At 43.5% G+C, this 14,419-nt stretch overlaps 1 protein-coding gene across 1 annotated transcript in view; it reads right to left on the bottom strand.

Moving 5' to 3' along the window:
* Positions 1-14,419, bottom strand: part of pvrl2l (PVR cell adhesion molecule related 2 like) — a 53,006-nt gene that overhangs the window by 30,943 nt on the left and 7,644 nt on the right. Inside the window, exon 4 of the mRNA XM_030791992.1 lies at positions 6,655-6,790. Within this exon, the coding sequence (XP_030647852.1) occupies positions 6,655-6,790 (136 nt within the window). The remainder of the gene's footprint in view (positions 1-6,654; positions 6,791-14,419) is intronic.

The raw sequence follows: 14,419 nt of genomic DNA, 5'->3' as shown, positions 1-14,419 counted from the left end.
TCAGGATTTCCTCTCTCACAAAAATCACTCAGCCACCCCACCCAGCACTGAGACATACCTGCAGGGGGTTCTGGAGCGAGAGAGTGAACATTCACCCACTCGCATACACAAACATGGAGAGGGAGAGGGAGAGAGAGAGAGAGAGAGATGAACTGAGACCTGAGAGGAAGAAAATCTTCAAAGTGAAGGGTGAAAAAACAGATATTTCACAGATGGTCGTGATCTGTTGAACAGGGGGAAAACATTGGTGTTTTTGAATGATGAATTATCACCCTGATAAGGAGAGAGGAAAATAAACAAACGGAGGGAGGGTAGGGTGGAGGGAAAGAAACTATTATATTCAAATACTAATGTGAAAAATAATGTCAGTGGGGGCGGACAGGACTTAGCATGCAGCCTGTGTTTAAGGTTATGAGAGAAATGCAGAGGGGAGAGGGAAGAGATTGAGAAATTTTTCAACTGAGTAACAGAACACAAAAAGAAAAACAGAGAAACACAGCTTTTATCAGTATTTGTGATAGGGCGTCACATGCAAATAAACCTTGCCCTTAATTAACCCAGTCAACAGGCAAACCACAGACTGATTTCAAACGTTTTACAAGATACATCTGGATCTTTACGAATGCAAAATATGCCAAGATTTGTTTTAGGCAACCTCGGTTTTAAAGGGTTTTTTACGTGAAGGAGAGAATTGCCATCAGAGGGAATGACAGGGGGCAGAAAGTCGATTTAGCTTTCACAAGTAATCATGCTGCTAAGTCTTTTTTCGTGGGAAAGGAAGCCACTAGCTCGGTGAGACGAGCAAAGATGCATTTCAGAACGCAACGAGCAAGACACCGGCGCGCGCACGAATCAATAAGCGGCGATTCCTGGACGGCGGGCTGAGACTGAACAAGAGGCTACTTTAGGACATTGCTACCGTACGCGGAAAACGGTCGATGAAACCCCGTTTTAACAAATTACGACGACAGTCTACATTGTTTTTGTTTTGTTTGTCGGAGCAGGTTAAGTTAGTATTCACATAAGGTTTCGGTTTTGATAACGAACGTGAGACATTCCGGCTTATACAGATAAGGAAGAGACAAGAAAGGTTACGAGGAGTGAGAGAAAACGAGAGAGAGCGATAGAGAACGAAAGTGTGTCTAATGGGAAAGAACCTGGCAGCCCACGATAATTGCACTGTCTTGCTCTGCTGCCCATATATAGTAATGGAATGTGCCAGAAAGAGGGGTCACCTATTGATTTTCAGACACTCTCAGCAAGGGACTAATTCACGTGCCCTCCTTTCCTCTCAGATTTTGTGGGCAACAAATTTGCACATGCGCACATACTGTATACTCACACACAGATCCACATGTAGGCTGCATCCATACATATATACATATATAAATATTCAAACATATAGCTACAGGCCAAAACAGACAAGTGTGCAACACATGGCTGAGGTCCAGACTATCTCTGCCTGCAGTCATAAAAACCTCAGTGAAGGCAAATGCCTTTATTCCAATCAACAGCCCTGAGGGTCAGAGAGGTGTGCGTGTGTGTGTGTGCTGGAGGGACTATTTAATAACAGACTGGGTGAAACAGTCACCCTGAGTGAGATACGCATATGGAGCAGAAGATGGATGATGGAGGCCAGCTTTGTCCCTAGAGGTGGGGGGATGGGAGGAGGGTTTGTCCCTTCACACAACATTCTGGCTCCCTCGTAGATCAGGGATACACCTCCAAGTCATCCATAATCCATCTTCTCTCTCTCACTATCTCTCTCTCAGTCCTGAGACTGTCCCCACAACAGGAAATTCAAGACCTTACACAGGACTCAAACTTCATCACCATGCAAGACACACCCTTATGGCAGAAAAACTCCACCCATCTAGACTGATACCACATCACCACTTCTCTCTCCCCTGTCTTTATCTCACTCTCTCTCTCTCTCTCTCAGTAGGCATTCCTGATAGTATAATGCTATGCCAAAGTTCCCCACCACAGCTGCCACACACACACACGCACGCACACGCACACATACAAACACACATACACACACTTCTTCATGAGGTCACAGGGACTCTTGCAAACAATACATATTGGTGCAACTCACTGACTGAAAGCCTGTCCAATATGCTCATGTTTTATTCCTACCAAATCAGACACACTGTCAGCGATTGGTCAGCACATGTCTTAAACACCAATCATATGTCATGTTCCTGGTGTTGGGCACACAGATGAGGAATAATACTTGATTTACATGATTTGGAAGTGTACTTGTATAAATTACAGCCCTAAACATTAATTACATGCAACACATGAGAAGGTTTCTTACAGCTTATTCGACACGAAAATGAGTCATTTATTCTATTCCACTGTGTGAAATCACTGTGTAATCACCATCTCATAAATCCCCTGCATTTTCCCTGTTTCATAAATCTCCTGTATCTCCTGCAATGAAAAAAAAAACCAACATTCCTCCAGATAAAAGAAGAGATAAACTGCTTTTACACTCATGTCCTCTCTTTCAACACTGCTCCCTCTCTCATTCTCTTCATCATGAGCTTGCCCTCCATTCCTCTGGATTATGCTCATTCTAACACCTGACAGACAGAGAGAGAAAGAGAGAGAGGGGGAGTGTGTGTGTGTGTGTGTGTGTGTGTGTGTGTGTGTGTGTGAAGGAGGAAAATGCCTCAGTGCAGTTAAGATCCAAGAATAGCCAAGGCTGACAGTATAGCCAAAGTTGGAGCAGTGAGGCGTTGAGACAAGGAGAACCAAGCCACAGAATTTAAGAGCCATTCGCTGCACTGTCAGCCCTGTCCCTCAGACTTAGTCTGTCAGTCTGAACCTCCACTCACCTCTGACAGCGGAGCCATGTGGGCTATGTTGTATGTATCTTTATATATGTTTGTGTGTTGTAAGGCTCTGCATGTATTTTTATTTTTTATATATAAAGTGTGTGTTTATATGTGGAATTGTAGTTATTCTGTTTGTGTTGTGGTGTATGTGTAGGCTACTTAAATGTGTGTGTCTTGTCTTTTTAGGGCCACATGTGTATTTTTATAACATGGCACCATCTCACAGTGTGTGTGCTTGTGTGTGTGTATATGTACAGTTTTGTATTGCGTGTGACTGTGTTTCCCTCATCTGGATGCTATCATCAGCCTGCTCTGTGTGTGTGTGTGCGCGCGTGTGTGTGTGTTTACGTACGGTTTTGCATTTTGTGTGACTGTGTTTCCCTCGTCTTGATGCTATCATCAGCCTGCTGTCATTGTTCATGAAGGTGTGATCTTGCAAACAGCAATTCTAATTAACACAGGCTTCCATCGCTTTCACATCACTCACTGTTTCTATGAATAAAGGCAGCGGAACTTTACAAGATGCACTGACTGAATCCCCGGACTGCTTCTTAAACAAACTTAGGGGGAACATGAAAGCAACAGACACACAAAGAAAACTGCCAATGCAAGTCAGTTCCTTTTTGACCCTGGAATATTCTAAAAACTTCTGAAAACATTAGCCCCTCTGTCTCATGTTTTAAAAAAACCCGAAAACCGAACTGTAGAATTCGCTGTGGGGTTTATCAAGCAGAGACATGCTTGTCATCTCAATTCTCAAAACCTGCCGTAAAACCCGCGCCACAAAGCAATGTTGAGAGGGGCGGGTGTTTATGCAAAGGGATTGTGAATAACTTGGACCGCTCGCAGACATTTTTCACTACTGCGGCTGTCACCAAAAGCATTCTAAAACGCTCGAGAGACGGACAGTCATCGCTGCGTTCTGTGAATTATACATTAGTCTATTTGGACTCTTTCTCCACAAACAACCACGACTGTCCGAGACGTTCTACAGATTTAATTCGTTGCAACAAAAGCCTGCTGATGTGGTTCCTCAATTACGTAAATAAACCTAGCGTAATTTTGTTCGTCATCAGATGTAATATACTGAGATTCAAATAAAAGCTGAGGACAGTAATACGTAGGTTTATCCGACCATCTAATCGTGATATAAGTAAACAAATTTATACTCTTTAAAACAGAAATTACTTGCTGCTCAAAAACAAACAGAGATAGCAAGTCCATTATGCTTGTCAAGACTTGTCTAGCCTTTTCGAAGCCTGTGTTTTAATTAACGTATACTACGGTTGTTAAATTGCCTTCTTCGTGTTGCGGGTTACATTTTATCCTGTTCGTATCTCGAATAACTGGGCCGACAGGATCGCCAACAGTCAGAACGTTTTCTACCAAACGGTAACATCGTAGGTAATAAGGTTGGAGCAGCTATAAATTATTACGGTCGGTCCCGACGAAATGATGGTATACGACTGTCAGAACAATTAGGCACCAGCACATGCGTGTTCAATCTGCCGTTAACGGCAGTGGACAAAACCTCTGAGAATCAAAATGCAATTAAAATGACACGGCTCCTAATGAAGAGGAAGAAAACGATTCAGCAAATATCTTTTCGCGGACCGGCTCGAAGACTCGCAGCTGAAAAGTATGTGGCAACCTACAGCGGTGAGAGAGGAGAGAGCGAGCGAGAGAGATCTATTAATGAAAAGGAGAAGGGCAGAACAGAACAGAAGTGGGTGGAGGAGGAAGAAGGGGGTGAGGGACAGAGAGAGAGAGCAAAGATGGAAGAAATGTATGAAAGTCTACAAAAATATGCAGAGGTGAGAAGGTTGCTCCGAAAACCCACAGAACCATTTCTCCCTTCAGCTTCCATTTCATCCCAGGAAGCTCGTGGGTGGTGGGTCTTTGAGGTTGGCCAATCAGAAGGCCTCTCACCTTCACTAATGCCCACTCTACCACATCTCATAAGAGCAATTGGCTTTCAGACAGACAGACACAGAGAGAGAGAGAGTCTTCCTTTTCTGGAGCACTGTAAAAGTAAGTTGTATTCCAGCTATTTTTGAAGCAAAGGAGCAAGATTCCAGTGGGCAGACATAGCTGTCTACAGGAATTATTATGAAAAAAAAAATTGTGAACATGTTAAATCTACAAGACGGTTTTTTTTGCTTGTTTGTTTTGGGTATTTTTTTCTCCTAAATCCAGCAGGTCTTCCCTTGTGTTAGAGCCAGAACCAGTGACTAACATTTGTCATCCTCCGGGTAAACCCAGGACACACAGGAACCTCTGCCTGAACGCTCTCTCTGATAGAGTTTTATCTGCCTGCTGAAAGCTCTCTCTCTCTCTCTCTCACACACACAGGCCCTTTCAAAAACAATGAGGCCCACATCCACAGGGAAGGGGGGGGGGGGGGTGACGCTTCCAGTGCGGCACTGACTAAAGCCTGTCGAACAAAAGCACAGGACAGAGGTTTGAATGCAGCTTAAAATAGGGGAGGAAGGGGAGAAAGGCATTCACTGAAAAAGCTCAAATTTCCTTCATTGTTTGTGTGTGTGTGTGAGTTGGTATGAGAGACAGAGAGAGAGAGAGTGTGTGTGTGTGAGAGAGAGAGAGAGAGAGAGAGAGGGAAGGGAGAGAGAGAGAGAGAGAGAGGGGGCAGAGATTTCTTAAGAAAGGTGCTGGTTACGTCCTAATCTGCCATGAGCCACACAAGAATTGAGGCTTATTGTTTTCAACAACCTGTTGTCAAACAAGCCAGCTGGCTTAGGATGGAAAAAAATTAAGTAACAGATTTGAAAGCACAAAAAATGAAAGGGAAAAAACTGCTGTTCATTTGAATCTAGCATCTTTCCATTTTACAATCTGAAAATAACATCATCAGGAACGCTACATGCACCAAATTCCTGATTATAATTCCCCTCCCTGCACTCTTCTGAGACAAGATGGATGCCACCGGACCCCAAATGCATGGCTATAAAGCCATCTCCATGACAACTTGTTGGAACACCCCCCCCCCTTTTAATCTATACAAACAATCCTCTAGCAAATTTGACCTGGATTCATGGATTTTTCAGAGCTGAAAATAAGAAAACGTCCGTGAAAAAGGAACGGTAAAATTTTGAAAAGCTCCGCAACGCAAGTCTGACAGGCTAGTTGCTTCAGGGTGTATTCCAGTAAAAAAGTAATCCCTTTTTAAGAAATATTTAACAGTAAAACAATGGACTGAGACACTTCATGTGGTGCTTCCAGAAATTTTATGTGCATTTGTGGAATAAACGTGTGGGCTGTGAGTCGTACAAGCTTCTGAATGTTCTAGAAGCAAACTCACACCTGCGAACGAGCCCCCCAATAATGTCTTCACTTATCCAGACTGACCACTGGACCACAGTGCCCAACCAAGACGACAACAGACGCCGCCTTATCGGTTCAAGACGGACCGATATATTTGATTTCCACTGGCTTAGTGATATTGAACATTGGCGGGGATTTTTTTTAATCGCTTTGCATTTTTATATGAAAACCAGGATAAAAAGTCTAATGTTTGTAGAGAAAACACGTTAACAAAGATCAAGTACGGCAACGTTAACAGCGAAGGTCTCGTACTGATGCGCGTAGCCCTGTTTGACGACCCCAGTCAGGGGTGACAATGCCTACACCCTGTTGCTTGTCTCTCGCTGTGTAGGTCAAAGCATTTTGGACAGAAGTGTCAGTTTAAGTGCACACAACTCGTGATACCTAAGACTGCGATCTCAGGGGGATGGGGATTTTGGAATTGGTTTCTCATCGCGGAGTAAAGTAAGTGGTTCCGAAACATTCACACCTGCTGCGTTTACGCAGCGAGCAACGGCTATCACGGGAGGCCACACCTTGCGTAACATGGCGTAGGCTACTACCGAAACTAGGGATGAGACTAGACTTGAGTCGATCTTTTTCAGGTAGGTGATAAACACGAGCAGCTTAAACGGCAACACGGGGGATCAGGACCGACTAAACTTGTACATATTAACAAATGTGCACGCGTGCAAGTTTTCGTTCTATCCACATGGGACGACTGACTCCGTGGAACACTTATCACGGGCGCAAATTAGTCACATAGCCGAACACCGACACAGATTACGCCACAAGACCAGACAACAGAAACAACTGTAAGAACAAACAAGTCTGTCGGACCTGCATATCTTACCTTGCAAGAGCAGCAGAACAACAGTTCCAACCAACCATTTCTTCAAAACGAAGCTGTTTGTTGCGCTGTCTCTCGCCATTCTTCTTAAATGGAGACAGTCTGAAGATAATCCTCAAAGCTACAAAAATATTGACCATAAATTGCTCTTTGTCGTCGTCCTTTCTCTCTCTCTCTCTGTCACTCAGTAAACAAACTGTTAACAAAAAGAGGTCAACACCAGAGTTACTGAATTGTGGGATTACCCTCTAAGCCAGCGTCTTGTGTTTCCTCGTTTACGATTTACAGTCGGTTGTTTCTTAAGTAATTTAAACCCCTCCCCACAAAGGTCGGGTGGAGAGTGTAGGTACAGGTATGCTTTCGTTCTTACTGCTTCTGTTAAGGACAGTGGCAACACTGTTGCGCAGCGACAACGAGCATTTGCACGAATAATTACAAGCGAAGGGGATTGGCTGTGATGTCACGTAGGCGTCAGAGCGCTGGAACCCAAGTCAAATCTTGGCAAGTTTTTCGAAGTCCTTCAAGAACCCGAGTAACCGCAGTATGTATAAGGGAATTCGTTACATCAAAAGGGGAATTACATGGCGTGAAATTCCCTAGACTTAGTTGTCAGTTGTCTGCACTTCGATCTGTTTAGTCCACCCTTTTAAAATGCAAATGTAATCGGAATGAGGCATATCTAACCGCATGTCAAGTGATTTCTTCCCGTCAGGTAAAATATAACACATTTACAAAGATAACACCAATACAGTTTCACAAGTGTTAAACGTCTTTTGAAACTGGCCGTGTAATAGCTTGTTGCCAAAGGAGTTTTTGTATAATTTTGAGCAACTGCGCGTAATCAGTTTGGGAACTGTGCGTCGACGTGCAGACAAATTTTCCTGGGTGCTCTAATTTCAATCAACGTCTCCGCATGTCGAAGACTATGGGCCTACCCTTTTCCCCTCACTAATCATCTTCTTATCGTGCTACACCTGTCACCGGCCGACGTCCAACTGGTACGATATGATTAATTAAACGTCTACTAAACACACTAGCGGGAATGAATGAGACAGTGCAGTGCCGACCTGAAGCTTCCTAGCTGGTCGGAGAACTGGCTGTCAGATGTTCGTCTATACGATGTGAAGGCGTTCTGCATACTAATCATGTTGACACTGCCGCCATCTGTTGACTGTTAGATGTAACTGCGCTTGCAAACTTTGCCATTTACTAAGGGGTTTGATTAAAGTCCTTTGGGTTTTTATATCACATTTCCAGTATCTGCACAGCATGAGCCATCAATTTCCACTCTGTCTCATGTCCTGGTACATGCATATAGTTCTCTTGTCTCTGACATAACCGTCACAGTTGGCTGCTTTTGAGTTTTCACCCAGGAACAGCATGTGTTTCAGACCAGGTGTAAAGTAGGTGGGAAAAAAACAGTCAGAGAGACACCAGAGACAGAAGGTAGTTGAATAAAGTGCCTAGAAACAAACAGCAACATAAGAAATTCCAAGTGGCCTAAATAAACACAAATGCAAAATATTGTCCTGAGAGCTCTCACACACACACACAGCACACCTCATCACAGTAAAAGGTCCTCAGCAAGGGCTATGACTAATCTACTTCCCAGCATCTATCTCAGTTTATCCTTTCTCAGAATGCACACACTTCATCTTGAATCCGGATAGTGAACCAAACTAGAAGCTACTAACTGTACGTGACGCGATGCTTTGCTTGACTGGACAAGTGATTTAATGGTCTCATTCACTTTTGGATTACACCACCGGAGAATCTGGAGCTAATAAGATTCAGCCACCCCCCCCCCCCCCACTAGACCTCCCCATGACCAGTTTACATCCAGATGTGTTGGTTGGAGTCTACTGGAACCGCAGTTTCCTTAATGAAAACAGAGTTTATGTGTCTTTCTCCGTTTTTTTTCTTTGTCTCCCGTTTGGTCAGATCCTTTATATTGCTATATGTGATCTGTATATGGGGGTGTGGCTCTGCTCTCTCAGCAGCTGCAGTGGGTTGTAATATGTCACTGCAGACCTGAGCAGGGACATGGCCGCCCTAATCCCTGGTGGACCCCTGGGCCTTCACGAGGCATGACGCAGTGTACCCGTTCACATTGAGAAACAGGGAGATTTGCCATGTCTCTCAGCCAAGTTTGAATACATAATGCAATAAAACCAGAGTACCGTCAGGGGCTGCTGAAAGAGAATTTATATTTGCCACCTTTTCTTTTCCACGGAACATCTCTGTCAAACTCTCCAAAACTGCATGAACATCTCTCACATGTTAGGATGGAACTAATGCAGCATAAAGTGGATTCATGTAAAATGCCCTGGAGCCTCCAATCATTGGCAAAACATCAATCCCTTTAGCATCAGATCAACAGACAACTTTGATATAAAAGACTATTGTTCACCCTAAACATCCTCTGTTCATTATGAGCTAATGTTGTTTTTTCTGAATGTACTGTATATCAAGGGCTGAAATTCTTAATGAACTTTGAGGTCCCTGATTCAATCCTCTTGACTGTAAATAAGTTCCTCATTCACAGACTTGGCTCAAAAAATGGAGTATGAGTTTCAATAGCGAGTGAGACCGTCAAATGCCATCCCAGTTTTGCCAAACTGCCTGGAAAAAGAGCCCCTTTTAGAGCTCTCCGCCATAACCTGTGGGTCGATCTTTCAGGTCTCCTCCATAAACCTGCACCATTTAAAACCGTGGAAAACAAAAGGATCGTCAGAATTACGGTGCTTTCAGACATCTGCTTCGTCTGTAAAAACGCCCTTCGTCTTCACCCAGCTCTTACACCTGACCTTTTCTCCGGAGGTGTGCGCTTCTTGACGCGCTGTGTACCTTTTCCTTACAGTTCTTCTAATCCCCTTCCTTTTTTTTTCCTCCAGCGAGTGCTCAACCCCCCTTGTCCCCGTCCCCGTCCCCCGCTCATCTTTTAAATACGGGCCATTTGAAAGATTGCATGCATCTCGGCTCGGATCAGCCTGGGCAGACTCGCGCTGATTAAACCCAGACCTCTTTATCTTTACAGGCATGAGCCCAGAGCGTGTCATGTTGTCACCTCATTCTTTGAAGTGTCAGTTGTGAAACACACGCACAAACGCACACACACCTCCACCTGTCCTCCTTTCTCTTTTCTTTCTTCTTCTTCTTCCGTTATTAACGTTTACCCTGATGCGTTTCTTGGCTCAGTTAATCAGACTGAAGCTAAGTGATGCTTTGGTAATAGCACTCCAAGGGGAGCTGCAGATAACACTGTTCGCTTTAATTAAGGACATTAGAGGGCCAAAGAGACACTCCCGCTGCTGGAATGGAGGCCGGGGGGGGGGGGCATTCTTACGCCTCCTGAAATAAACACATACGCTCTCTCTGTCTCGTCCTCTTTCTCTCCCTGTGTGGTACGCGGCCTTTCTGTAATCTGTGCTTTATTGTCTGTTCTTCTTCGCACATTTTTCTCTCTTAGAGTGTTGTCTCTTTCTTTGAGTCTCCTATAGCTTTTCTCTTTCTCTTCCTAACCCCAGTCTTTTCTAATTATTAACTCCATTACTCTCCTCCTTCTCTCTGCTCTCCCCAATACTACTCTCTGCATTACAGATCTGTTTTCTGTTTACTTGTCCCTCCTTCCTCCTTATTTTCTCCTCTCTCTGTGTGCGAGTTGTTCACTGTAGATTTCAGCTTGGCCACAGAATGTGTGAATTATGTATGTATAGATGTGTGTGTGTGTGTGTGTGTGTGTGTGTGTGTGTGTCTGTCTTCGAGAGAGAGAGATAGAGATAGAGACAGAGGTCTCTATTAATGAAAAGGAGAAGGAACAGATAGAACAGATGAGTGTGGGGGGTGCAAAGATGGAAGAAATGGATGAAAATCTACAAGAGAAAGTGAGAACATGTTTCAGTTAAGTCCTATATATTTATGTGAAAAACCCTTATACTTTCTCATTGTCATGTATGTGATCATGTGAGGGCGTATGGTGAGGGCGTCGCTTCTCTGCTCTCCCCATCTCTCCGTTTCTCACCCGTTCTCGCACTCTGACGGAGCTCTTGTTCACCGTAAACGTGTTTGTTGGCTGCGGTTTTTTTTTCTCTCTCTCCTCTCTCTCCCTCACTCCAACACAATGCCTGGCTCTCGGAGCCCAGCTCACGTCCTCTCCACAGTTCTCCATAAATAGAAAATGGGCTTGGGCTCCCGAGGGGGCACAAACAACGTTTGGAAAAGGGATTAAAAGAGGGGAGCACAGCTCGGAGGAAGCCGGGGGGAAATGGATGTGTGAACCAGTCGTGGCGGTTAGTCCCGCTCCTTATTTACCATCGTTCTTTTCGACTTTCCCCCCCCCCATTCTCTCTCTCTCTCTTTTTCTCTTTCTTTCTCAGTCCTCATAAAAAATGCACTCACACCCACAAACACATAAACAATCATTTTCACACACTTTCTTTTTCAATGCTCTCTCTCTCCCTCTCTCACATGCCCACAATATTTGCTTTAATTTACACAACAAACTCTCTCTCTCTGTCTCTCTCTCTCTCTCTCTCTCTCTCTCTCTCTCTTTCTCTCTGTACCTCTCTCTCTCTCTCTCACTCTCGCTCTCACTCTCTCGCTCTCTCGCTCGCACACACACACACTCATAATTTATCTGTCTCATGTCCAATTCTATGGCAATGACACGTAAGTATTACTTCAGGCCGACAGGTCACGTTGGATCTTCCCGCATGCAAACACGGAGAGAGAAACAGATTCACACCTAGAAGGCCACGGAGTCAGCAATCGTGTCTCAACCATTCGCTGTGAGAACAGTGATAAATACACTCTAAAATAATGATAACACTTCATCGTTGTATCATTATTTCATTTCTCTAAGCGATGAAAGAATAGCGCTCTCCTAACCAGAGAATAACATAAGAGCCAGATACTCTGAGCCTGCAGAGTGTTCTCTGAGACTGTTCATATGAATGCGCTCAGACAGCCTGCAAACATGGTCTCACAGGAAATAACTCGCTAATAACAAACCTCACGTATTTCCTCACAACATCACAGTCACAGTAAGGGCTCTAACAATGTATTGTTATTTGAGGCAAGCACAAAATCCACCACAGGAGAGCAAATGGCTACCTGTCTGTTGGCAAAACCTGTCTATTGGCTAAAGGTACAGTACTAGTTTTGGCTCAAAAATGTGAGGGTTGTGGGGTTGTGATGTAACAATGACATGTCATTGTCATAGAGTGCATAAATTATTTTTTTTAAATTAACCTTACATGCACAACTCCATATGTCAGCACTGAGGGTATGGTGTCACAAATATATGTGAAATAAGGATCTGAAGACAGGGAATACATTGTCATCTGGGAACTCTCGTGGGACTTGCCTGCCAAGGACTGCCACCTCGTACATATTGTTAATCCAAATCTGCATGACCAATAATGAGGAGACTCTTGTGAGACTCTTGATAGATCTGATGGGCTGTCTTCTCTTACACCTTTTGTGATGGTGCCAGTGTTGCGTGTCATCTTTTGACATTGCTCCAAATTGTTTGTTGTAGTCAATTTTGAAAGCGTGCACTAGATTGAATCTTGCCAGGTATTCTTTTAAATGGCTCCACTGCTTAAATAAGGGAGAAAAGAATTACATTTCTTTGGAGTTTATACTAATGTGCTGTGCTAGTGAATAGACAAGAACTGCTACAGAACACACTTAATAAGAGGTGTTGTATCCGGTCAGGTAAAAGTCTTTAATGACTTCAGTCAGACTTCACTCTCCAGCCTCAGCCGCTCTCACCTGCACATTTCCTTTAGACTGAACATGATGCTGTCCACAAGGTGCAAGACAACACATCTGAAGAGTTCAGCTTTATTGGTTAGTTCTCTCAACCTCTTCTCTCTGGCCCATATTCAACGTCTTAATAAGAAATCATATATATCATATATATATATATATAATCATAAATCTTACTGCGACATTTGCACATCATATCTACCTCACCTCTCTCTTTTTTCACTTGCTATTTATATGTCTCCATATAAGATCTTCCCATTTAAGAATTTTTTCTACTTATTTATATATTGTCTGGCAACGGAGGATTAGCAAAGTAAGAATTTCATTGTACAGTGTAACTGCCTGTTCTGCTGTGCACATGACAATAAAACTCTTGAATCTTGAATCTTGAATCTTAAAATCATTATGTTATTCCGTTACATAGTCAATCTGTGAAATGATTAAATGTTCCTTTGATTATTGCTCGTTTGTATTGCGACCTATGTGTCATAGTAATGTCCATATGATGAAAAAAGTGTTTGTTGTTATAGTTGTTGTTATTGTTGTTTTTTTCCTCAAATGTACTATAACAGAATCTTGAAATAATAGAGGTTGGTATCTTTTTCTGAAGTGGAAGATATCTCATCTCTCACAAAGTGGGCAGACTCAGCCTTTTTTGTTTGTTTGTTTGTTTGTTTGTTTTTTACACCAGGGTTTGATTCATGAGAGGTCAATGTTTGAGCCTAGAGCTTAGAGATGGAGAGAGAGATATTCCCGTGACAAATTTGTTGTTGAATTGGTTGAGGTAGGAGGATTTCTGAGAGGTTGCTGTAGTGGTTCTGAGTGAGAGAAATATCTCACTGTCACATTAGCCACAGCCTTGACCTTCTCACTGGCTGTTTGCTGAAGATTTACATTTTTTTGCCCGTCCTACAACCAGTGCCTGCTGGTTTTGGTTCTGGTGAAACAATGTTATAAAATCTCTGAGTCTTGACTCTGGCGTGCTTCGTGACAGACCTGACTGTTTAAACGTGCTTCGTGACAGCAGAAAGCAGGTAGCACTGAGGATATTTCTTCTTATTTTTTCACCTCACGTTTCTCCTTCCTCATAATGACGATTGTGTATCATTTACACAGACAGATGAGGCCTTTCCTGTCACTGACACCAAACTGAGGTCCATCAGTCTGTCCTTGTCCTGAGAGGAGAGCTGACAGGAAAGTGGCAGCCATCCAGCGCAAACTGTATTTAATAATGCAAGGCAGCCACAGATCTTCCACTCATCTGCCATGACACTAAAGTCAATCTTTGGGGTCAAAGATAATACACTTCTGTTGTAACCTAGTTTTTGAAGCCCACAGTGCAGCTTCTGTCATTGCTTTATTATTAATCCGATTCAACAGCTCTCTCCAGCGAGAGCCGAGACCAGTACAGGGGAGCCCACTCACACACTGCCAGAGTAGAGTTTCCTCAAGGTTTGGGTTAGGCTCTCTTGAACACTTTCAGGAACACAGGCCTCAATGATGCCAAAGAATAACTCTGTTAACAGACTGTTTGGTTCACTCTATCCCCATTCATTTTGCACAGTCATCAAGACGGGGATATATCGGCAGTGCCCATTGTTGTGTTACTTTGTTTGATCGATATGACAAAATA

This window comes from Chanos chanos, chromosome 1 (genome assembly GCF_902362185.1).
Source record: "Chanos chanos chromosome 1, fChaCha1.1, whole genome shotgun sequence".
In the NCBI taxonomy this organism is placed as follows: domain Eukaryota; kingdom Metazoa; phylum Chordata; class Actinopteri; order Gonorynchiformes; family Chanidae; genus Chanos; species Chanos chanos.
This window is presented reverse-complemented; position numbering and strand designations above follow the sequence as displayed.